The sequence below is a fragment of the Magnolia sinica genome, chromosome 14, assembly GCF_029962835.1.
Source record: "Magnolia sinica isolate HGM2019 chromosome 14, MsV1, whole genome shotgun sequence".
Taxonomy (NCBI): domain Eukaryota; kingdom Viridiplantae; phylum Streptophyta; class Magnoliopsida; order Magnoliales; family Magnoliaceae; genus Magnolia; species Magnolia sinica.
In genome coordinates, this window is record NC_080586.1 from 78993400 (window position 1) to 79017485 (window position 24086).

General features: G+C 40.0%; 1 protein-coding gene and 1 non-coding gene across 2 annotated transcripts; both read left to right on the forward strand.

Moving 5' to 3' along the window:
• Positions 1 to 229: 229 nt before the first annotated feature.
• LOC131225039 (GDSL esterase/lipase At2g24560-like) lies at positions 230 to 23224 on the forward strand. Its single transcript, XM_058220464.1, has 3 exons — positions 230 to 859; positions 1233 to 1494; positions 23154 to 23224. The coding sequence occupies exons 1-3, from the start codon at positions 230 to 232 to the stop codon at positions 23222 to 23224; spliced, it is 963 nt and encodes a 320-aa protein (XP_058076447.1).
• On the forward strand, positions 14827 to 14933 carry LOC131226326 (small nucleolar RNA R71). Its single transcript, XR_009161719.1, has one exon. It is a non-coding gene; the product is annotated as a small nucleolar RNA R71 (small nucleolar RNA).
• Positions 23225 to 24086: the final 862 nt, after the last annotated feature.

Here is a 24086-nt window from a genome sequence, read left to right on the forward strand (position 1 = left end):
TCCCACTTAAGTTTTGGATACACTTTATTTTTGGTCACACGTCCTAAAATAAGCTACTAAAACGGATGGACGGGTTGGATTCCTCAAAAACATCACGGTGGGCCCCACCCAGCATCCTTGCGCAGGAACTTCCCTTTCGCGGTAAATCCGCGTTGCAAGTTACCGCATTAACCAACACTATAAATAAAAGCACTAACAGCCTCAAATATTCAAAAAAAAATAAATCACAATGGCGAGAATCGTCCTCTCCATCATTCTCTCGTACGTGTTCATCACCATCATGGCATGCCCCGCCCACGCCCACGGTACGTCGCCGATGAAGAAGAAGTTCCCCGCCGTTCTAGTCTTCGGCGATTCTACTGTCGACACAGGCAACAACAACTATATTGATACAATGTTGAAGGCTGACCACCCGCCCTATGGTGTGGATTACCCTGCTTTTGAGGCCACGGGCCGCTTCTCTGATGGTCGGCTGATGCCCGATATGCTAGTGTCCGAGCTAGGCATAAAGGAATCGTTACCGCCATTCTTGAATCCATTGCTATCGGATGATGAGATCAAGACCGGTGTTAACTTTGCGTCAGCGGGTTCCGGTATCGATGACCTGACCACGGTAGCAACTGGCGTGATACCGGTGTCGAGGCAGCTTTCGATGTTTAAGAACTATATAACTAGACTTAAGTCAATCATAAGTGATCAAGAGGCTAATACGACAATTAGTAATGCACTAATCTTGATTAGTGCAGGGACTAATGACTTTATATTCAACTGGTATGATATTCCTTCAAGGAGGTGGCAGTTCCACAACATTAGTGGGTACCAAGATTTTCTACTGCAAAAGCTACGTAATCAGCTCGAGGTTCTCTCTCTCTCTCACTCTCTCTCTCTCTCTCTCTCTGTGACTAAGATCTCTGATTGTTCATTAGGTGGGCCTACTATATGAATATTTGTTTCTAATGACAGCTAATCTGCAACACGGATTGGGTACTAACCCTACCAGGACCTGACTAGAGACAGATGGTCCTGATAGGGATTCTTTGGGACCCACTGTGATATATTTGTTTTATCCAAGCTCAACTTGGCTTGAACTCAATTTCGAGTCGATTCTAGGGAGTTAACAGAGCTGTGGTTGTTGTGGACCATTCACCCTTTAGACTAAAATAAAATAAAATAGCCTGATTGCTTCTTGAAATGCTTTCAATTTTTACATTTTCTAATATGATCATGTGCAGCAATTATACCATCTCGGCGGTAGAAAGTTCATCGTGCCAGGCCTTGCGCCGATCGGCTGCATCCCATTTCAAATAACTACAAAATTCAAGAACCCATTGCAACGGGTGTGCATTGAAGAACAAAACTTGGATGCTACCATCTACAATGCAAAGCTCAAGAATCTGTTGCCTGAAATCCAGTCTTGGCTGCCTGGAAGCAGATTCGTCTATGCTGGTGTCTATGATCCAGTTGCTGACATGGTCAATCACCCTGAAAAATATGGTAATTCTTTTCATTTTCATTTTCTCAGAAGTTTAAACAGTGGTCTAGTAATTAGAACCATTGGAGGGTGGTTCCTTGATAAACCATTCACTACAGATGGGGCCATGGTTCAATGATAAGTTACGATGACGAATCTATTCTCTCAGATTAGAGATTGTTGATCTCTCTAAAGAATCACCTTGATCCAGCAATTCTAACCGTTCAATCAGTGTCTTGGACAATGTTAATTTCCCTTACGAAATCCATGGATCTTCGATCGTTAATTTATTTGGTTATTTATTTTGATGGGCAGGATTTGTGGACACCAAGAGAGGATGTTGTGGGACCGGTTTTCTTGAAATAGGCCCACTTTGTAACATCCACACTGCTACTTGTAAGGATGCTTCTAAGTTCTTATATTGGGACGCCGTACACCCAACCGAAGCAACCTACAAAGTACTTTCGAAACATCTACTCGAGCTTCTTCCGGGGCTGTATTGAGGCCATTATAGGAAATTCTAATAATATCAGTGTATGCACAAGATAAGTTAATTTATACCGTCCATTTATTGATTCAACACACCCCATCTATTATTTTTTTTTCTAGGTCTTTTTATTTTTATTTTTATTTTTATTTTTTTATTTATGAGATGTATGCAGTGCAATTTACAAGTTTAATGGAAATAGTAGTTTTTTAGATGATCGCTGCCGTTTATTTGATGACCATCAATTGGACGACTAAAGAAGTATCTTTTCATTGTCATCATTTGTTATCTCCATCTATAGTGGATTGGACTATATGAACGGTTTGGATTTGTCTACACATGGGGATACATTTGCATGTGTGGATGGTCAGATGGTGCCTATATTTTTAATTAGATTTATGATGGGCCACCCAAGCCCGAACTGTGATGATTGGGCACGATCTTTGCCGGCCACCCTCTCTCTCTCTTTTTTTTTTTTTTTGCAAGATCTGGGCTGTTTGTAAGGTGGGCCTGGATTCCAATGCAAGCCCAGGCCGAAAGCCCGAAAGGCCAATCCATCCCATTGGCAGCCAGATTGATCTTACCATCAACTTCAAAACAGGTAAAAAAATCAGTCTCCGACTTATCATTTGACCCCATTTGATGATCAGATCAAGATGAACGGTTGGATTTGAACATGTTTGCCACGTTACCAATTTGGGAAGCCCTTGTATGAGAACTGTCTGGTCTTTCAATAACCCACAGATTGTATGTTTTCCGTGCACCCGAGCCGTGTTGGGCGCACCCGTGCATCTGGATCACTATCCAACTGAACTTGAACCACATGCAATTACAAATACTGGTGGGTTTGGGTGCACTATTGAATTGAATTGTGAGCACATGTAAACAGATATGACATAGTCATGGAAAATTTTTTTAGACAGGTCATTCATTTTCAAAACCATTTAAACAGGTACATTGTCTAAATTAAGAAAGAAAGAAAGAAAGAAAACATCAAGAACAATCCCTAAATCTAAAAATCTGAACTAATTAACCTGAACGATCATCTACAAATGGAGAGACGGATTGTAAAGATCATCTAAAAATCTGAACTCATTAACATGAATGAATATGAAAGACCCAGATTACAACAATCGTTTGATAATAAAGAAAGGGAAAAAATAGGAATCATAGTGCAAAACCAAATTTCAATGCCAACAACCAGAATTTTTTTATTTTTATATTTTTTGCAAGGTCCATATTGGTAGAATCTGATCAGCCGATCCACATGCAATATCAATGGTATCAGCCAATACTATCAATATCGCATGTGGCTAATACAATATACAGATGGGTTATGTGATGCTCAATAATATGGTGGGCTCAATAATTTTCCCATATCAGATTATCACTTTTGTACAACAAGAAATGGACAATTGAAACCAATAGCTCAAATAGGGGAGAGTTATTGGTGGAATACTTTCGCTTGATGAAATCATCAGTGAGTATAAAATGAACATGTTTTACTTGTCTACTGCATCCAACCTTGCCAAAGAGTTTTTCACCATCCTCCCAAAGAAGATCATATGGTGATTGCTTCTCATCTAGACTGGTAAAGAAACATCCAAATGAGAGAGAGAGAGAGAGAGAGAGAGAGAGAGAGAGAGAGAGAGAGAGATTGCTTCTCATCTAGCCTGGTAAAGAAACATCCAAATGAGAGAGAGAGAGAGGGAGAGAGAGAGAGAGAGGGAGAGAGAGAGAGAGATCCCACAATTTCAAGATCCCAGCCCAACCACAGACAACAACCTGGCCTTTCATCTGGAATCCAAGACATTCATCGATGTGGGGCAAAAAACTAGCTATAATCATTGATACTATAGAAAGCAAGGGGTGTTTGGATGGAGGAAAAACAAAACATGGACATGGAAAAGTAAACTAGAATCCTCGGAAAATGGAAATGTAACCAATAGATTTTGAATGAATTGCATGTGGGACTGTAATCTAAGAACTAGCCCTTTTCATGGCTGCATGTAGAATTCGATAAGCCTGGAAAAAGAAAATCCAGGATTCAAATTATATTAATGAATACTTTATTAAGATTAAAGGGGATTAAGCTCCAAAAAAAAAAACTCTTACTAAAGGTCTCAAGATAAAAATCCTTGTTTCCCACAACCTGACTGATTCATCGAGCTTGCCATCTCCCATGTTGATGATGCCTGAAAAACAGGACAACAGAAGTTTCAGCATGTAATCGCTTCCTACCTAGAGAAATGGGTGTTGAAAATGAAGGAAATTTGAAAGACCATGTGATGCCACGATGCATTGAAGCACCTCTAGAGAATCCATATATGGACCAGTTATTATCCATATACATTAAGAAAACCATGCACGTACCATTGAGCCATCGGAAAGTTGAGATCTTCACTTAAGCTCCTCTATGTTGCCATGATTAGGTAACTGCAGACATTGATGTCCCTGTAGACATTGCTAAATATTCTTTGAAAATATAGAAAAGAGAAATAATGAGACTGGATTAATCTAACCTCTGCAATAAAAAGTATTCTCAATGTGAACAACAAAGATTGGAAAAGAATCTGAACTTTCAATTTGAAGCTCAAATCCTACACCAACTTGCCACAATTTAGGTTCACAATCAGCCAAAATGGTGTAGAAAGGATAAATACGCAGAACGGCACCACTCAAACTCAATGGCATCGCACCAAAGGGGCTCTACGGTGTCCTTTGGATGCTTGTAAAATTGTTTAGTTATAAAGGGTTTACTAGATGGGAAATTTTGGGCATAAAGCAATTACAACTTTCTTTAGCTAAGACATTTCATTCAACCATTTAAGGACTATTCTCCAACCTGTAGTTATATTACCTTCCTTTTTTAAAGCAAGGAATTTAACCGTGGTTTGAAGGCTACTTCCTCATTCTGGATACTAGGAAAAGCCATTGCAGTTTCATTACTTTGCCTTAGTTGAACTGAATTTTCATAATCAAATTAAATTGTGCATCCAAACATGCTCTTGGGCCATTTCAGGTTTGAATGTTTTAATGTAGTTACATTTTTATCCAACCATTAGAAGTTTACAAAGACAAAACAAGAATTCTTGAAAATTTGCAAGATTTTCACGAAATGATCAAGAAATGAGATAATTAGCCATGCCCGAGAAGTCTCTTCCCTAAAATATGACCAAAGATGAACCCTAAGATGAATCTGAATTCAAAGAAACAATACACACAGGCAGCCAGTCAATCAAAACAAGAAGTACATAACCACACAAATTGAGTAAGAGAGTCAAGGGTTTAAAAGATATCAGACAAGAAAAGACAAAATGTTGAATGGTTAAAATTATCCACTAAAAGCTATATACAAGGAAACCTTAATATTCAAATCGTTTCATGAACAATATATTCATATTTCAACACAACAATTAGAAAAAAGGTAAAAGCAGAAAAAGCGAAAGATCTTTTCCTTTTTTCTTTCTTGCCTATGAGTTTTGGTCAGCACATGCGTGTACAAGCACGACAACAAACTGACTTTTACCAGCGGTTAAAACCGCCAGGAAAGGACCAGAAAACTGCCGGTAAATTTGCGGTTCGGTAAGTGCCAATAAGGGCAGCATCATTAAAAGTTTTGCCAGCGGTCAACGGACTTTGCCGGCGGTTATGCTGGAGGTCGTTTCGTGTCCCACTACCAAGGGGTCAAACGTGATGGATAAAATCCGTAGTTAAAATCTTATAGCTACGGTGATAATCCGTAGTAAGACCGTACTCTATCATTTTGAAGAAATAGCAACGGATCTAATCCGTAGCTATAGAGACGATCATTATGAATTAAATCCCTAGGTGGTGTGGGAACAACACTAAATGTGTCACCTCATGAAATTCCCTAGGTGGTTTGATCCAAAAATCTAGTAGGCCATGTTAAAGTGGAAACTCCAGTGCCTTTGATTTGCCTCCCAACACTAAATGTATTCACCACATGTATGTATGCACCACATACACCCAATTTCATTTCAAGTTAACAGCATATAAGCACACAAACATACAAGGCAACCATATCTCACCTGAACCTGAGATTGTGAGTATCCACCATTACCGCTGACTTTACTTTGCTAAACACTCCGTGCAACGAAAAGAATAATATAATAAAATGACTTAGTGAATAAGAGAAAACGGAAACAAACTTTAGTAGGTCCATAAAAGATCATATGAACACAACAGTTGCCAGCACGACATGTATTTTCATTACCCAAGGGTGTGTGGGTGGATTTGATTCTTTAAAGAACAAATGCTTTCCAGCCAAATCAAGAACAACAAGGTTCAAGTTGAAACAAAACTTTCCATGATATGGGGTGGAAATCTGCCTCTTTAACTTGCAAATTTAAAAGAACGAAAAAAAGAGAGCAACCGAACAAAAAAGAAGAAGAAGAAGAAGAGCAACCCAAACATCTAATTCTACAATTCTTATAAAGGAAAACTCTGGATACATGAAATTTGAGATTCAATCAGATGTCCAAATACACCATACTTCAGAATATTTATGTGATCCTCATTTTTCATGGAATTGATTCAAGAAGCTGTGAACATCAGTAAGAAAACTAATTCCTAGTTCAGAAAAGTAAAAGTTAATCCATTTCTAGGGCTGTACATCGAGTCGAGTCGAGTCAAGGTGGATCAAGCTTGGCTTGTGTTCACTCCCCAAGTATAGGGTTGTGATGTAGTAATAAACTCGGTAAGACCGAGGTCGAATCCACAGGGACTGAAACTTGTACGCTTCCTGAAACTATGTAGAAATAGAACTAGACTAAGATGTGATCTAAACCAAATAGAATTTAGAAAGTAATTGTGGAATAATTATCTAAAACTTTTAGGAATTCAGAAGAAGGAAACTAGGGATTCAGAGGATCCACTTGTAGAGATCAGGAAGATCTTATGCTTGCATCAATGTTTATGGAATTTAAACTGAACTTACTTGATCTGGTTTTCAAGAGATGAAAGGTATATGAATTAAAATGGATTCCATCATCTAACCATGCCCAGGAGACAAAGCAAACAACAGGATTAAACTAATTACCAACCACTCAACAATGTATGAGGATCAGGAAGGGTACTGTCATCCAACCATGCCCATGGAGCAATGATGAACAACAGGGCTTCCTGACTTCATAAACATAAAAAAAAAAAAGAAATATTCAAAGCCCTTGCAATCCCATTGTAATTTCAGTCACACCAGACCATTAAAGGTTAGGAAAAATATTCCTTTGATAATTAAATATATCAAATTCGGTTTAGAAATTTGGATTAAATTACCAGCATACAATGGAGTCTCCCATCTCGCTACAGGCTTCACCTCTTAGCCCTAGCTAAGAGGTTTAGCCACACATGATATGGGCTAGATTATAGAAAAAGGAAAGAAAAACCAGAACCGTGCCTTGTCCAGCTTCTACTCCTCACGTGCCAAACTATTCCACGTTCAGCCCTTCTCTCTCCGTCACATGTGCCAGCAGCCACGTTCCAAAACAAAACCGAGCCTCCCCCACATGCAGCAGCAGCAACTCCCTTTTTCTCTCCCAGCCGTTCACAGCAGCAGCCGTAGCTCCCCAAAACGAGGCTGATTCTCTTTCCTCCCTTCCGTTCCGTTCCGTCCTCCCCAAAACCCAAGACCGGGACCTCCTTTTAAAGATGAACAGTCTCCTCCGAGAGCTGCTGTCGAGTCCCGAACGGAATAGGTTGCGGAACCCGTTTTTACGCAGCCAGCTTGCATACGAACGCAAAACAGTTTGCGTTTGTATGAATTTTGAGATGGAGGAACGTCCCAAACTCCGTTTTTTTCTTCTTGGTTGGGGTAAAGACCCACTTATAAGAATTTTGGACGGTCTGGATCACTGATCCGACCCTGATAATGATCACAGAACGGACCACCGTAGCCGGTTTTCACGGACGCGCGTCCCTGCGTAAACAGGGTACGCTGTGACAATCGGTGGGGCCCACAGTATGGTTTTTAGAGAAATCCACCCCGTTCATTGGGTTCCTGGCGAAAAAAAAGGCTGGAAGGAGTGGTTTTGGTCAGGTTTTAGTGCGGCCCACTGTATTTTCTCCCTACCGTCCGTCCTGCGTTTAGACGGTTAAAATCCGATCTACGCTTTCTTCTGCAGTTCTGCCACCTAGGAGTTGGTTTTGATCATCCTATGGAATGAATGTACGGTCCAGATCAGCTTTCTGGGGAGCGAGGGGGGCCCACTGATGAAAATCGGACGGACAGCGTCCGCTGCAGAAGAAGGAGACGGGTCAGCCCGTCTTTGACCGGGCTGACCGTCCGGTGCGGCGCGGGCAGCGGTGCACTATGTACACGCGATGTACATGCGGAGTCCATTGAGATGTTTGTGAGAAATCCGCTCCGTCCATCCGTATTGTCAGCTCAGATAACGCGCTGGGACCAATTTTCAAGTACATCTGGATAGCGGGCGGGCCCAAAATCAATGGTTTTATGGGCTGATATGTCTGTTGGGCCAATTCCACAGCGATCCAATGGATGAAATTTTACGTGTACGGTTCATTTATGGTCTTCAGGCCACGTATGGAGTCTCGAACTGATTGGATGGTGGGAACCTTATGATCTTGCATTCTGGACACTTTTCAGGCCGCTTGAGCTTCAATTCCTCGATTTTCTTGGATCCCTGGCGTGCAAATCTATCGATCTTGGTCTCCTAGGGTCCATCCCATGCTTTGGTGTCATTAGAGTATTAAGTCCATGCTTTAAGCACCCTTTTCGGTCCAAGCTCGTACATACACTCTGCATTACAAATACAATTAAATTAGGCTATTAAACGGTATCATGCTTGTAAATCCATGCAATAAATGGGTCTGATATGCAATATTTGACCCTCACACACAACCCCCAACCAGCATTTTGCTAGTCCCGAGCAAAGTATGCGAAAAATAAGTTGAGAATTACAGGTGAATTTCTATGAACTCAAGTGGTTTTGGAAAACAATCCAGATATTTAGAATTCAACAATTCATGAATGTTGGGCCTTACTCTCTCCTAGACTCAAACACAAGGTATACTTCGTAACCAAATTCAAAGTATTAGTCCCTTAATTAGAAATAATCCTAAACATTGAGTTCCACAGGTGTAAAGTGTAATCCCAACTTTCAACATTAATATTCAATTCTTTATTTCAGGATATCGTTGGCAATCAACAAGAGAATTCATAATAACCAAAGCTTGCCTCAAAGATCATCTTTTCATTCATTTAGCTTCTTTTTTTTTTTTTTGGACTAAAAACCAAGAAAGGGATTAAGTCCTCACCTATAGGGAGCAAACCTATAGTGAAGATTCTTTGCCTAACCTTTTTCAACGGTATCTTTTTCGTTTAATTGATCATGCCAGGCAATTGTTCAAGTTGGTTCCTTCTATGCTTACTGAACACCAAATTAACCCTTCAGTTTCAAACTGAAATCTTAATGTGTAAGCGAGATGTGACATGTGAAATCATGACTCAATCAATGTTTACAACTTCTAATCATGGACTAATAATTAAACTTAACTGTGAAATCTATCGAGCAACTGAATCCAAGGGCAGTAAATCACTAACATTCCATATCCTGTAATTCTAAATCAAAGATGGTTGTCAAATCACTTTGAATTCTCCAGAAAGTCCAGAAAAATTTAAAAATTTTCACAATTTTTTTTGCTCAAGAAAATACTGATTAGGTAACCCAATCTCCCACCCCCAACCTAAAAGCTACATTGTCCTCAATGTAAAAGATATGAGTATGGAATGCGCAAAGGACAACAAAAGTAAAGAAAAAGTGAAGGGAAGATAGTACCTGGATAATGAATCGTGAGAGACTTTCCAAGAGATCGCAGCATGGAATCCAGTCAGCACGAGAGAGAAAGTAACACAAAACTAACAAAAATAAAATCCTACCTATACCACTTTCGCAGGTGCTCTCGATTGCATTTAGCGCATGCAACAAGCCTTTAAACCCCTAGGTTACCCCTAGTGGACGAGTTGTAGTCTCGTGAGGGTTTGCAGTAATGTTACCCACAAACATTGAACTAGCTAGGAAAATGAAATAAGTTGAAAAGCTGGGTTGCCTCCCAGGAGCGCTAAGTTTAACGTCTTCAGCCAGACCAAAGCAACTACCCTAATCCTATGAAAGCGATAAACCTACCTATACCTCCATCAGACTAGGAGATCAGTCCTGATAAACAGGATCAGTCAGAGGCATGGACATGTCCTCTGAATCAAATTTCTCGACAAATGGCTTTAAACGATGTCCATTTACTTTAAACTCCTTGCCATTGTCGGGATCTCTTATCTCAACGGCCCCATGAGGAAAAACAGTAACAACATTGAAAAGGTCGGTCCAACAAAATTGGAGCTTACTCGGAAAGAGATGTAATTGAGAATTATACAAAATAACTTTTTGACCTAGCTTGAATGATTTTTGCAGAATATGTTGGTCATGAAACGCTTTCATCCTGTCCTTGTAAATTCTTGAGTTCTCGTACGCATTGTTTCGGATTTCTTCAAGTTCATTTAACTGAAGTTTGCGTAGCAAGCCAGCGTTGTCCAGATTAAAATTTAGATTTTTGATCGCCCAGTAGGCTCTATGTTCTAACTCCACAGGAAAATGTCAAGCCTTCCCATAGACAAGTCTAAAGGGAGACATTCCAATAGGAGTTTTAAAAGCAGTACGGTAAACCTATAAGGCATCGGTCAATCAGATTGACCAATCCTTATGGTCAGGGTTAACCGTTTTCTCCAAAATGTGTTTGATCTCCCTATTGGAAATCTCAGCCTGTCCACTTGTCTGTGGATGGTATGGGGTGCTCACCTTATGAGAGATACCGTATTTCTTCATTAAGCTCTCGAATGGTCTATTACAAAAGTGTGAGCCCCCATCACTAATGATGGCTCGAGGCGTTCCGAATCGAGAAAGGATGTTTTCTTTTAGGAATTTAATGACCGTGCGATGGTCATTCTTTCGACATGGAATCGCTTCGACCCATTTAGTGACATAATCTACGGCGAGCAAAATATACAGATTTTCAAATGATTGGGGGAATGGTCCCATGAAATCGATGCCTCAGCAATCAAACGCCTCAATGATAAGGATGGGATTCAAAGGCATCATATTTCGACGGGACAACGCTCCCAATTTCTGACAACGCTCACAAGCTTTGCAAAACTCATGAGTGTCCCTAAACATAGTGGGCCAGTAAAAGCCACACTGTAGAATCTTGGCCATGGTCTTTTTAGCAGAAAAGTGACCACCACAGCTTTGCGAGTGACAGAAGGAGATGACGCTCGGATGCTCGTCTGTACACATCTCCTTAAGATTTGGTCCGGGCAATATTTAAATAAGTAAGGATCATCCGAAAAGTTGCGCACCTCGGTGAAGAATTTCTTCTTATCTTCGTAGTCCATGTCGGTATGGCACTGTAGCAAGATAGTTAGCAATATCAAGAACCAAGGTGAATGGGAGACTCTAAACAGCTGTTCATCATGGAACATATCATTGATATGGGTCGCCTCAAGGGACTCGAGGTATTAAGGCGAGAAAGGTGATCGGCCACTACGTTCTCTACTCCCTTTTATCTTTAATTTCCAAATCAAATTCTTGGAGTAGAAGGATCCATCGTATCAAACGGGGCTTAGAATCATTCTTAGAAAGAAGATGCTTCAGTGCTGCATGATCCGTATAGATAATGATCTTGGATCCGATCAAGTAGGACCTAAATTTGTCCAAGGCGAACACTACCTAAGAGTTCCTTTTCCGTAGTCGAGTAGTTCACCGGTAGGATTTAGAGTCCTACTCGCGTAATGAATGACGTAGGGCTTCTTATCTTTTCTCGGGCTAAGACCGTCCCAAGAGCATAATCAAGCGTCGCACATAAGCTCAAAAGGAAGGCTCTAGGTGGGTGCATGATAGGTGCAGTGGTTAACGTGCCCTTAAGCTTGGTGAAAGCTTCCGGGCATTGCTCCCTTAAATGGAACATCCTTTTGAAGAAGATTACATAAAGGACGAGAAAGAAGACTAAAATCCTTTATGAATCGCCTGTAAAATCCTGTGTCCTAAGAAGGATCGCACGTCTTTGATGTTCTTGGGTGGAGGTAGGTTAGAGATAAGATCGATTTTTGCCTTATCTACCTCGATTCCTTTGGACGAGATGATATGCCCAAGGACAATTCCCTTCTGAACCATAAAATGACACTTCTCCCAATTAAGTACCAAGTTCTTTTCTTCACATCTTTTCAGCACACATTTAAGACTTTCCAAGCACTTGCTGAAAGATGGACCGTAAACAGAGAAGTCGTCCATGAAGACCTCTAGATATTGCCTCACCATATCAGAAAAGATACTAAGCATACATCGCTGAAAGGTGGCAGGGGCATTACATAGTCCGAATGGCATCCTTCGATAGGCAAAGGTGCCGTAGGGACATGTAAATGTGGTCTTTTCCTGGTCTTCAGGGGCTATCTCTATCTGGTTGTAGCCCGAATACCCGTCAAGGAAACTGTAATAGGAATGACCAGCTAACCTTTCCAGGATCTGATCAATGAATGGTAAAGGAAAGTGGTCTTTCCTTGTGACGGTATTCAACTTCCTGTAGTCAATGCACATTCTCCAACCAGTAGTGACTCTAGTTGGCACGAGTTCATTATTAGCATTGGCTACGATGGTGATTCCAGACTTCTTAGGGACCACTTGAGTTGGACTCACCCATTGACTATCAGATATAGGGTATATAATACCCACGTCCAATAGTTTAAGAACCTCGGCCTTAACCACTTCCTTCATGTTTGGATTTAGTCTACGTTGTGGTTGCCGAGCGGTTTTTGCATTATCCTCAAGATATATGTGGTGAGTACAAATCGAGGGATCGATTCCTTTGAGGTCCGCTATCGTCCATCCCAGGGCTCCTTTATGCTCAATGAGAGTAGATATAAGCATACTCTCCTGTTCTTTCTCCAGGTGGGCAGAGATCACCACCGGGTATGTCTCATCTTGACCCAAATATGCATATTTCAAATCAGAGGGCAAAGGTTTTAGGTCAAGCTTCGGCGGCTTGAGGTTAGACGGTAGAGGCACTACATCAGTTTGTGGTAATTCTTCAAATTGTGGCCTCCACCGGTTAACTTCAAATACCGGTGCAGTATCAAGCAAGGCGCATGTCTCCCTAATCATGTCATCATTAAAATCATGGGAGTGGGTCAGGCACGTCTCTAGATGTTCGTAGTATAAGTTCTGATTTGTAGTATCTTACACGAAATAGTCAATCATGTTAATGTCGTTAAAATTGACATCATCCTCTGAGCTGCCATTATTGAAAAAAATGTTTGACTCCAATGTCAAATTTCCAAAAGACATAGTCATGATACCATTCCCACAATTGATAATTGCATTTGAAGTAGCAAGGAATGGGCGACCAAGAATGATGGGAATCTAAGTGCTCATGTTATTGATGAGTTCAGTGTCCAGGATTATAAAATCTACAGGGTAGTAAAATCTATCAACTTGGACCAACACATCCTCAATTATCCCTCTTGGTACACGAATAGAGCGATCAGCAAGTTGTAGTGTGGTTAGGGTTGGTTTTAATTCACCCAAACCTAATTGTTTGTATACCGAGTAGGGAATCAAATTAACGCTCGCTCCTAAGTCAAGAAGTGCATGATCAATTCGATGGTCCCCGATTACACATGATATGGTTGGGCTACTGGAATCCTTGAATTTCTGTGGCACGTCTTGCTTTAGGATGGTACTCACTTTCTCAGAGTTAAGAAGATTTTCTTTTGAATAATTTTCCGTCTTTTGGTCGTGCATAAGTCTTTCAGAATTTGGCATATGAAGGTATCGTTTAACGACATCAAGTAGAGGAATGTTGACTTTCACTTGTTTCAACACCTCTAGATATCCCGAGAGTTAGAGAGAGGTTTTGGTGAAACCAACCGTTGGGGAATGGAGCAACGGCTTCTCTAGAAGTTCCGGTTCTACTTTTTGTGGGGCATCACCGGATCCATCATTGTTGTCCTCTTTTGGTTCTTGAGGCTTTTCGGGCCTAACCTAAGAGTTTTATCAATGATCTTCCCACTCCTAAGAGTGGTGATGGATTTAGCATGCCCCATCTGATTTGAAGAGCCGGGATCATTATTCTCGTATACTGCGGTTTAGGATTGGGGAGAGGTTGTGCAGGAAGCATCCCCTTTTCTATAACCGTCATACGAGAATCTATCTTTTGCATAAATTCTGTGATTCCTCGCATTGCCTGAGCCAGCTCTTGTATGGGATTTTGAACTGGTTCCTCTTGAGGTTTCACTTGATTTGGATTTTGATTGAAAAAACCTGGAGGAGTCACCGTTTGTCCATTTCTCCAACTGAAGTTTGGATGATTTTTCCAGCCAGGATTGTATGTGTTGGAGTTAGGTCCAGTAAAAGGTCTTTGATAATTATTTACGGCATTGGCTTGTTCATTCAACACTCCTCGAAAGGCAGGTATTGTAGAACAGTTTTCAGTTGTGTGAATGTTGCAATCACGGATGCCGCAAACAATTTCATTGACCTTATCCTTCTTTCCTTCCATGACCTCAACTTTCCTTATGAGCGTAGTCACTTTACACTTGAGATCATCCTCTTCTTTCAAGAGATATAATCCACCTTTTTCCTTTAATTGAGTCGGCCTAGACGTGGTGTTCGCCATTGGGTAATAGTCCCATGATTGTGTTTTTTCAGCGAGACTATAGAGGTAATCCCATACCTCGTCAACATCTTTGTTGATGAACTCTCCATTACACATTGTCTCGACCATTTGGCGCATGGAAGATGTCAGTCCATCATAGAAAAAATTTGTAATGCGCCACGTTTCAAATCCGTGTTGTGGGCATGAACTGACCAAATCTTTAAACCTTTCCCAACATTGGAAGAATGTTTCATCTTCCTTTTGGGCAAAGTTCATGATCGCTTTTCTGAGGGTAATCGTTTTATGATGTGGGAAGAATTTTTTTATGAATTCCCTCTGCATATCGTTCCATGTGCCAATGGATCTAGGACGCAGTGAATGTAATAACGTCTTAGCTTTCTCTTTTAAGGAAAAAGGAAAGAGTTTCAGCCTAATTGTATCCTCAGATACATTAGGAAAACATAATGTAGCTATAATCTCATCGAACTCTTTCAAATGTAAATATGGACTTTCTGATTTAAGTCCATGGAATTTGGGAAGGAGTTGGATAACTCCTGGCTTGATGTCCATTTGTCCTGTATTTTCAGGAAAAATCATGCATGAGGGCATACTTACTCCCGCCGGTTGTAGATAATCTCGTAAAGTACGAGGCGGGGGTGCCTGTTGCACCTCATTCTCATCTTGGGTATCCTCCACCCTGGGTGGAAGTGGAGGAAGTTGGTCTTCAGCCATAACCTCAGTTAACTCAGGGGATTTCGAGCGGTGTCTAATCCTGTGATGGATAGTCAACCCCTCAACCAATCCTCCTTCAGTCAAGAGACGTCGAGTGTCGTCACGGGCCCACTTGGGCATGAAAACACTCGCAGCCCTCAATTAAAAACTTAACCGTAGGAAAATCTAGCAAGAAAGAGAGAGTTGGAAAGAAATTACCAAATTGGAGTCCTGAGTTAAAACCTGCAAAATAAAATAAAATAAGTTAGATTCTAAAAAGAGAAGAACAATTCTTTAAAAGAAAGATAGAAGTAAACTAGCTTCTAAAAGAAAGAATTCCTAAAAGAAAGTGAAAATTTCTAAAATAAATTAAGAGAGTCCTAAACTAGAAAGTAGATTACTAAAAGAGAATTGAAAAATAAAAAGTAGGGAAGGAGCTTACCGAATTAGAGATTTCTATCTTAAAGGCCTACAAAATAGGAAGGTTAGTTTCTAAACAAAAATAAACTAAAAATAAACTAGGAGACAAAAAAAAAGAGTTAAGATTAGAAAGTTACTAAAATAAGAATAGAAAGTTAAGAAATAACCCAGTTTCTATTTCCTACAGATGAGAAGATACTAGAGTTAGAAAATTTCTAAGATTTAAACCTTAATTCTAAAAACAGAAAAAGTAGAGAAATTAGGAAGGAATTACCAATTTAAGAACTTATGTCAGGATCCTACAAAACAGGAAAACAGGTTAAGTTCTAAAAACAGAATAAAATAAAAACTTCTATCCTAAAATAAGTAAAATCCTAATCCTAACCTAATTCTAAAACTAATTAATTTCAAAGAATCGTAACCGTCAGTCCTCGGCAACGGCGCTAAAAACTTGTTCACTCCCCAAGTATAGGGTTGTGATGTAGTAATAAACTCGGTAAGACCGAGGTCGAATCCACAGAGACTGAAACTTGTACGCTTCCTGAAACTAGGTAGAAATAGAACTAGACTAAGATGTGATCTAAACCAAATAGAATTTAGAAAGTAATTGTGGAATAATTATCTAAAACTTTAAGGAATTCAGAAGAAGGAAACTAGGGATTCAGAGGATCCACTTGTAGAGATCAGGAAGATCTTATGCTTGCATCAATGTTTATGGAATTTAAACTGAACTTACTTGATCTGGTTTTCAAGAGATGAAAGGTATATGAATTAGAATGGATTCCATCATCTAACCATGCCCAGGAGACAAAGCAAATAACAGGATTAAACTAATTACCAACCACTCAACAATGTATGAGGATCAGGAAGGGTACTGTCATCCAACCATGCCCATGGAGCAATGATGAACAACAGGGCTTCCTGACTTCATAAACATAAAAAAAAAAAAGAAATATTCAAAGCCCTTGCAATCTCATTGTAATTTCAGTCACAACAGACCATTAAAGGCTAGGAAAAATATTCCTTTAATAATTAAATATATCAAATTCAGTTTAGAAATTTGGATTAAATTACCAGCATACAATGGAGTCTCCCATCTCGCTACAGGCTTCACCTCTTAGCCCTAGCTAAGAGGTTTAGCCACACATGATATGGGCTAGATTATAGAAAAAGGAAAGAAAAACCAGAACCGTGCCTTGTCCAGCTTCTACTCCTCACGTGCCAAACTATTCCACGTTCAGCCCTTCTCTCTCCGTCACATGTGCCAGCAGCCACGTTCCAAAACAAAACCGAGCCTCCCCCACATGCAGCAGCAGCAACTCCCTTTTTCTCTCCCAGCCGTTCACAGCAGCAGCCGTAGCTCCCCAAAACGAGGCTGATTCTCTTTCCTCCCTTCCGTTCCGTTCCGTCCTCCCCAAAACCCAAGACCGGGACCTCCTTTTAAAGATGAACAGTCTCCTCCGAGAGCTGCTGTCGAGTCCCGAACGGAATAGGTTGCGGAACCCGTTTTTACGCAGCCAGCTTGCATACGAACGCAAAACAGTTTGCGTTTGTATGAATTTTGAGATGGAGGAACGTCCCAAACTCCGTTTTTTTCTTCTTGGTTGGGGTAAAGACCCACTTATAAGAATTTTGGACGGTCTGGATCACTGATCCGACCCTGATAATGATCACAGAACGGACCACCGTAGCCGGTTTTCACGGACGCGCGTCCCTGCGTAAACAGGGTACGCTGTGACAATCGGTGGGGCCCACAGTATGGTTTTTAGAGAAATCCACCCCGTTCATTGGGTTCCTGGCGAAAAAAAAGGCTGGAAGGAGTGGTTTTGGTCAGGTTTTAGTGCGGCCCACTGTATTTTCTCCCTACCGTCCGTCCTGCGTTTAGACGGTTAAAATCCGATCTACGCTTTCTTCTGCAGTTCTGCCACCTAGGAGTTGGTTTTGATCATCCTATGGAATGAATGTACGGTCCAAATCAGCTTTCTGGGGAGCGAGGGGGGCCCACTGATGAAAATCGGACGGACAGCGTCCGTCCGTTGTTGTTGCGGAAGAAGGAGACGGGTCAGCCTGTCTTTACCGGGCTGACCGTCCGGTGCGGCGCGGGCAGCGGTGCACTATGTACACGCGATGTACATGCGGAGTCCACTGAGATGTTTGTGAGAAATCCGCTCCATCCATCCGTATTGTCAGCTCAGATAACGCGTTGGGACCAATTTCAAGTACATCTGGATAGCGGGCGGGCCCAAAATCAATGGTTTTATGCGCTGATATGTCTGTTGGGCCAATTCCACAGCGATCCAATGGATGAAATTTTACGTGTACGGTTCATTTATGGTCTTCAGGCCACGTATGGAGTCTCGAACTGATTGGATGGTGGGAACCTTATGATCTTGCATTCTGGACACTTTTCAGGCCGCTTGAGCTTCAATTCCTCGATTTTCTTGGATCCCTGGCGTGCAAATCTATCGATCTTGGTCTCCTAGGGTCCATCCCATGCTTTGGTGTCATTAGAGCGTTAAGTCCATGCTTTAAGCACCCTTTTCGGTCCAAGCTCGTACATACACTCTGCATTACAAATACAATTAAATTAGGCTATTAAACGGTATCATGCTTGTAAATCCATGTAATAAATGGGTCTGATATGCAATATTTGACCCTCAACAACTTGGCTCGTCTGTGCTCTCCTCGAGTTCGAGCTCCGCCTCGAGCTTACCATTAGAGCCTGGCTTGTTTGCCAAACCTTTCGAGTCGAGCTCAAGGTGAGCTAGTGGATCGAGTCGAGACGAGCTTACCTCGAGTCGAGTTAAGTCTGCTCCTAACTCGGATCCTTACTCCTACTCCGGTGGTAGACTCTCAGGAGTTTCAACACCCGGTCAAGGGTTCGAGTATCCATAGGTGGTGAAATCCCACTATGGCGTGAGTGTGTGCGTGTGTAAAAAAAAAAGTCTGCTCCTAACCCGACCTAACCAGCACCTGACTCAACCCAGCAACCTAACCCAACTGACCCAACCCCCAAATCAAATATTCAATTTTATATATATATATATATATATATATATATATATATATATAATATTAGATAAAGCCATAGAGGGTACATTGTTTTTGGTTCTGAGAGAGATAGGAGCTTGAGCGCGGCGAGTTAGGTAAGGAAGGGAAAGGGTAAAGCGTAGGGTATGGTTTAAATTTTAATTTTTAAAATTTTTAATTATAATATAATATAATATAATATAATATATATCGAGTCGAGCCAAGCTCGAGTTTCGAGTCAACCCGGTTCAAGTCGAGTCAAGCTCTGCTATGTTCGAACTTGGCTTGTTTTCAAAACGAGTTAGGTCAAATGAAGCTTGTCTGGCCTCAAATCATAGTTCGAGTCGAGTCAAGTTGAGGTAGATTGAGCCAAGCCGAGCAAGAGCAAGCTTTCGAGCTAGCTTGGCTCGTGTACAACCCTATCCATTTCGCAGTCTTTTTGAAAGATAACTGAGATTACTAATGAAAGTAATGAACAATCCTTAAACAAGTGTCAACTTTCATTGATGTAATTTCATGAAAATCAATACCCAACCATCACAAGCTAAATGCCAATTTCGCTCTTCACATGAACTTCTCACAAAAAAAATGCCACATTCACAGAAAATTTCCATCATTCGACAAAAAGTCATTGCCTAATTGGCAAAAAGCTAAGTCAACATTCGTGTCTGTAAGAAATTCTAAAATGTTAAGCCCAGTTCTTAAAAATCACAACCTAAACCCATCAGATCATGATTCAAGCATCCACACAAAGACCAACCACAGGTGTCAAATCAAAGGGAATGCCCACCATTAGGCAAAATTGAAGAGGACCATTACCAAAATTAATTAAAATTTGCTGCATAAATTTCCATAACAATTGCACAAATTTCCATCTTTAAGAATTTTGAAAAGAGCATGGTGTTTGGCTAACAATTGCCACTATATGAAAGACATTGATAGTATGGAGGCCAAATTCAAAAGGCAATGAGGCCCTTCTAGTATGGAGGTTGTCTTTAAAGATGTTGTAGGCTAAATACAAATATGTTTCTTGGGCCTATCTTGAGCTAAGCATAATTCAAAAACTTGATAACTTGACTTAAAAGCCTAGTTCATCCATGTATTGGCCTCACCTGATGCACACTTATACATCCACTATGAGTGCCCAGTTAGCCAGTAGTGCAGCATATGTAAAGGTGCTTCTGGGCTCATGTAAGTCTACATTAATTTCTTTTACATGAACAATGAACTGTTGTAGCCATAGCCACTTCATTTTAATTTTTGTATATATATATATATATATATGGTATTTCTTACCTCTGTTACATGCAACCGGTGTTCGTCAATTGAGCTTCCAAAACAAGCAGCATAATATTGACAGAGGATAAAGGCTGTTTCCACTTTTTGCTGTTCAAATGGAATTTCAGAACAAAGATGTAGCAACTTGCATTGATAGAGTCCATGTATGAATCTAGTTGGAAATTCAAACAATATACATCCAAAAATAGATCTAATGGGTTTCCACCGTAAAATCCTCCAGGATGCATTACTAGCTATGCTCCTTTCTTTTCAGATGTTGCGAATCCTATGTAATGTGCGTTTGGATGCATATTAAAATGAATTCAAATAATTAGTGGAATAAAGTGATAACCAAGTTGCAAGTAACTTTCTTAGCATTCGTATTGAGGAATTGAGCTACAAATTGCTACCACAATATTTCAAATCCGACTTCAATGAAACACAATTGCAATTTGAAGCTGCTTCCTTTTATGAATACTAAAAAGCATAAACAACATAATTCGGACAACAAAAATATTTAAAAAAATATATATATATCACTCCATCTGGCAATCATATTTTCTGTGGAAACACAAATTAGAGTACCTGCATACAATGAAACCACTGTGGCAACCTGCAGCCTTGCTCAAAGTTCAATCACAGGTGAAAAATCTCCATCCATACTAAACAAGCTGCATAATAAGATAAACCAGAGTAGCTTATATAACAAAAATACAATATACCCCCCCTTTTTCTTTTTCAAGAAAGGTGGGAGCACACTGACACTCCACCTATAACTCTGTTGATCAAGAATAACAAAAATACAATATACCACTTCAAAGATGTATTTTATGAGCTAAGAACTTACATAGAAATTGAGAAAAATGATTTGACTTGGTATCCTTGCATAGAATGGCATATTAGGAAGACAACAAAACAATGCACCAAGCCATCTATTGTTCAAACTACCAATCAAAACATCCATCAAACCATACCATGTAATAACTGTGCAATAACATATATAGGCAAGATATTGCATAAGCATTTTTGTGGTTTTAGTTTTACCAGCACCACTTTCACCACTAACTAGAATGGAGTTGCTTTTTCCCTCATTAATCATTGCCCTGTTTCCAATGAATCATATCTGTAAACAAGAACATTCTAATGAAGAAACAACATGTTTTATTGCAAATCATGAGTATGATCCTACCTGTAAGCAGCATATGCAACTGCAAAAACATGAGTATGATCCTACCAGTACATTGGCAGAAGTTTTACAACAATTATCCAGAGAGAGAGAGAGAGAGAGAGAGAGAGAGAGAGAGAGAGAGAGAGAGAGAGAGAGAGAAAGAGAGAGAGAGAGAGAGAGAGAGAGAGAGAGAGAGAGAGAGAGAGAGAGAGAGAGAGAGAGAGAGATTGTGACCATGATTGAAAAAACCTGCATTTTGTTTTTCGTTTTCTTCAAATCATACTGAAAACATAAGGATGCTCGAGCATTTGAGGATGAACGATTGAACATGGCTGCTGTTCTGGAAAAGGCACAATATCTATTTTAAACATTTTGGTAATCCAACCAAAAGAAATAAAACAGTTGAGTCATGGAACACATTGTATTTCTGTCAAACAAAAATCAGGCCAATCAAGTCACCAGGTGGACCACCCTATATCAAAGTACTGGACGTTTTAAATTTGACATGTTGATGATCTGATCAACATACCTGTGGCCTGCCAGATGAGTAGACCGGACTATTTTTGTTCCAGGAGATCTTCATAGTGGGCTTCCTTTTCCACAGCTTGGATGTAGTACACACATGACATGTTGTCCCATAAGATCATTGGTGCATTAAGCTAACCTGCAACTGTTTATAGGAAATCATGCTTTGCTAAGTTCACACATGTATGCAAGGCAGTTCATGCACACATCAGCACTTGTCCCATTGCACTGTCCAGGTGCAATGTCCAAGCTATTCATCAGGTGGTTTTGACCATGTCATGAAAGTAAATCTGGTCCATTCAGCAGGTGGGCCATAATCTCAGAAGCAGTTGGATGGGTAAAGACACTTCAGCCAAGTTTTTTTCAGCCGTATATTTGTTTCATAAACTGTGGTCCACCTGATGAGTGGGCCAACCTGATTTTGAGAAACCCAATATGGAAAGATGTTGTTTCCATGGAAACTGTGCCTTGCTAACCATGGAAATCGTTGTTGCATCAAACAGCTTGACCTGCTTCTTCCTCATGCATAAGCAAAATAAGAAGTGGAAGAACCATGCCACTTGATGCATTTTTTTTTTACCAAGATCCATTCATTCTGAATAAATGTCATGGATTATCCAGGAGTTTAACATGCATCTTTTTATAACAAAGAAAATTCTAATTAAGAGGGAGAAAACAGAAAATTTACTCGCATTTTCCCAAAGGTATGGTTTGGATTTCAGATTAAGCTTAAAAGGTATCACAGAAAAATAAACTTTTCCCTACATTGTGCAATTTTGAACTCCTTTGTTTTCTGTTTTCAATTCTGCCCCTACTTTACACAAGACCTCTTACTGTTTATCTCTTTCAACATAAGTAGGACGTAGAAGAATTTCATGATTTTACAAGTATAGATTGCATATGACCATGATTAAGTTTATGACTTCCTGGCTGTTTATATGATTTTTGTGTTTATATGAATGAAGGTTAGAATGGGTCAAGTTTGGGCTGTGTATGATGGCATGATCTGTCAAAACCCAATTATGAAATTTACTTAGGTGGCAAGATTTGCTTTGGGTGCTTGAGCTTTTCTTGTTCTGTTTTGTGGGTCCATGTACATGGACAATATCTGAAATGCTTTCTTCCATTCTTCTATTAATAGATCTTACAATTTCCATTGTGCTATATGGTTGGTTCTCAGCAGTGCTTTTGTGTGTTTCATTTGGTTTAAGATGCTAAACTTCTTGTGTCTTTTCTTTTTGTTGTTCTATTCTTGAATCAAGTCCATGGGTGTTCGCCTTGCTGGAATGCATTTAAATTGTAAATAAGGATTTCATTTATGTTGATTAAATGTAATGGTAATTGTATTCAATAATGTTTTTTCACATTTGATTTATTTCCAGATGCTTCTTTTTCTGAGTCTTTATATGGATTGCGAAGGAGGGCAGTGAATGGACTTTTCCTTTTCTGTTGATGCTCTGGAATTGGACCAGTGCATCAGTCTGACTTGTTGATGCTCTGGAATCAGACCAGTGTATCAATCTGACTTGTTGATGCTCTGGAGGGTGTTAAACAGGTCAGATTAGGCGAAATAGAACTAACTCGAGTACAACCCATTAGCAATCAGATCCAATGACCTGGACCCAAATCCAAAATGGATCCTAAATGGGTCTAGTCTTAGGCCGTCGCCATACCTGATCCACCAGGTCATGGGGTTGACTCAATCTGTTGGCAGCTGTACTACACACAAGTTTGATGTTTGGCAGTCTAGGATTCAAGAGCAAATGTAGAGCAAAGAAAAAAAAGAAAAAGAACTTGAGCATGAATGTTTTGTTGGATGATCAATGCTAACTGCATGATTTAAAATTTGTATCATGTTGACATGTCTCAGTGTTAGTGTGAAGGACACTACCAGAACCCGGCAACATTGCTTATATAAAAATATTTTTTGAGATTCTTTTATGTTAAATAATTTACTTAAGTAATATATTTTAATAATTAAATATATGTGTGTGTGTGTGTGTACACACACACACACACACCAATGTGTGGATGAAACTGTGTTTTAAACACCATGTCTGGCGTGGAGCATGTGTTGAAGTTACATAGAACCCCATCATTAGCAATGTTAGAACAAGAGCATTTTATGAAATTAATGACTTTGTTGTAATAATCCAAGAGGATGGATTCATTTGACGATGGCATAGAAACTAGTAATGAAGGAATCATTCCCAAAAGGACATGATGTGTAGCATGATTTTAGAACTTGAAGTGCAAATTTTGGCCACTAAGAATGGCCATTCCAACTGAGGAATTACCTCTTCTCAAGTAGCCTT

Excerpts from the sequence above, each read along its gene's own strand:
- LOC131225039 (XM_058220464.1), top strand. The coding sequence starts at position 230 with ATGGCGAGAATCGTCCTCTCCATCATTCTCTCGTACGTGTTCATCACC. Across the intron at positions 860-1,232 it reads AGCTACGTAATCAGCTCGAG|CAATTATACCATCTCGGCGG; the intron begins GTTCTCTCTCTC and ends GATCATGTGCAG. Across the intron at positions 1,495-23,153 it reads CAATCACCCTGAAAAATATG|ATGCTTCTTTTTCTGAGTCT; the intron begins GTAATTCTTTTC and ends ATTTATTTCCAG.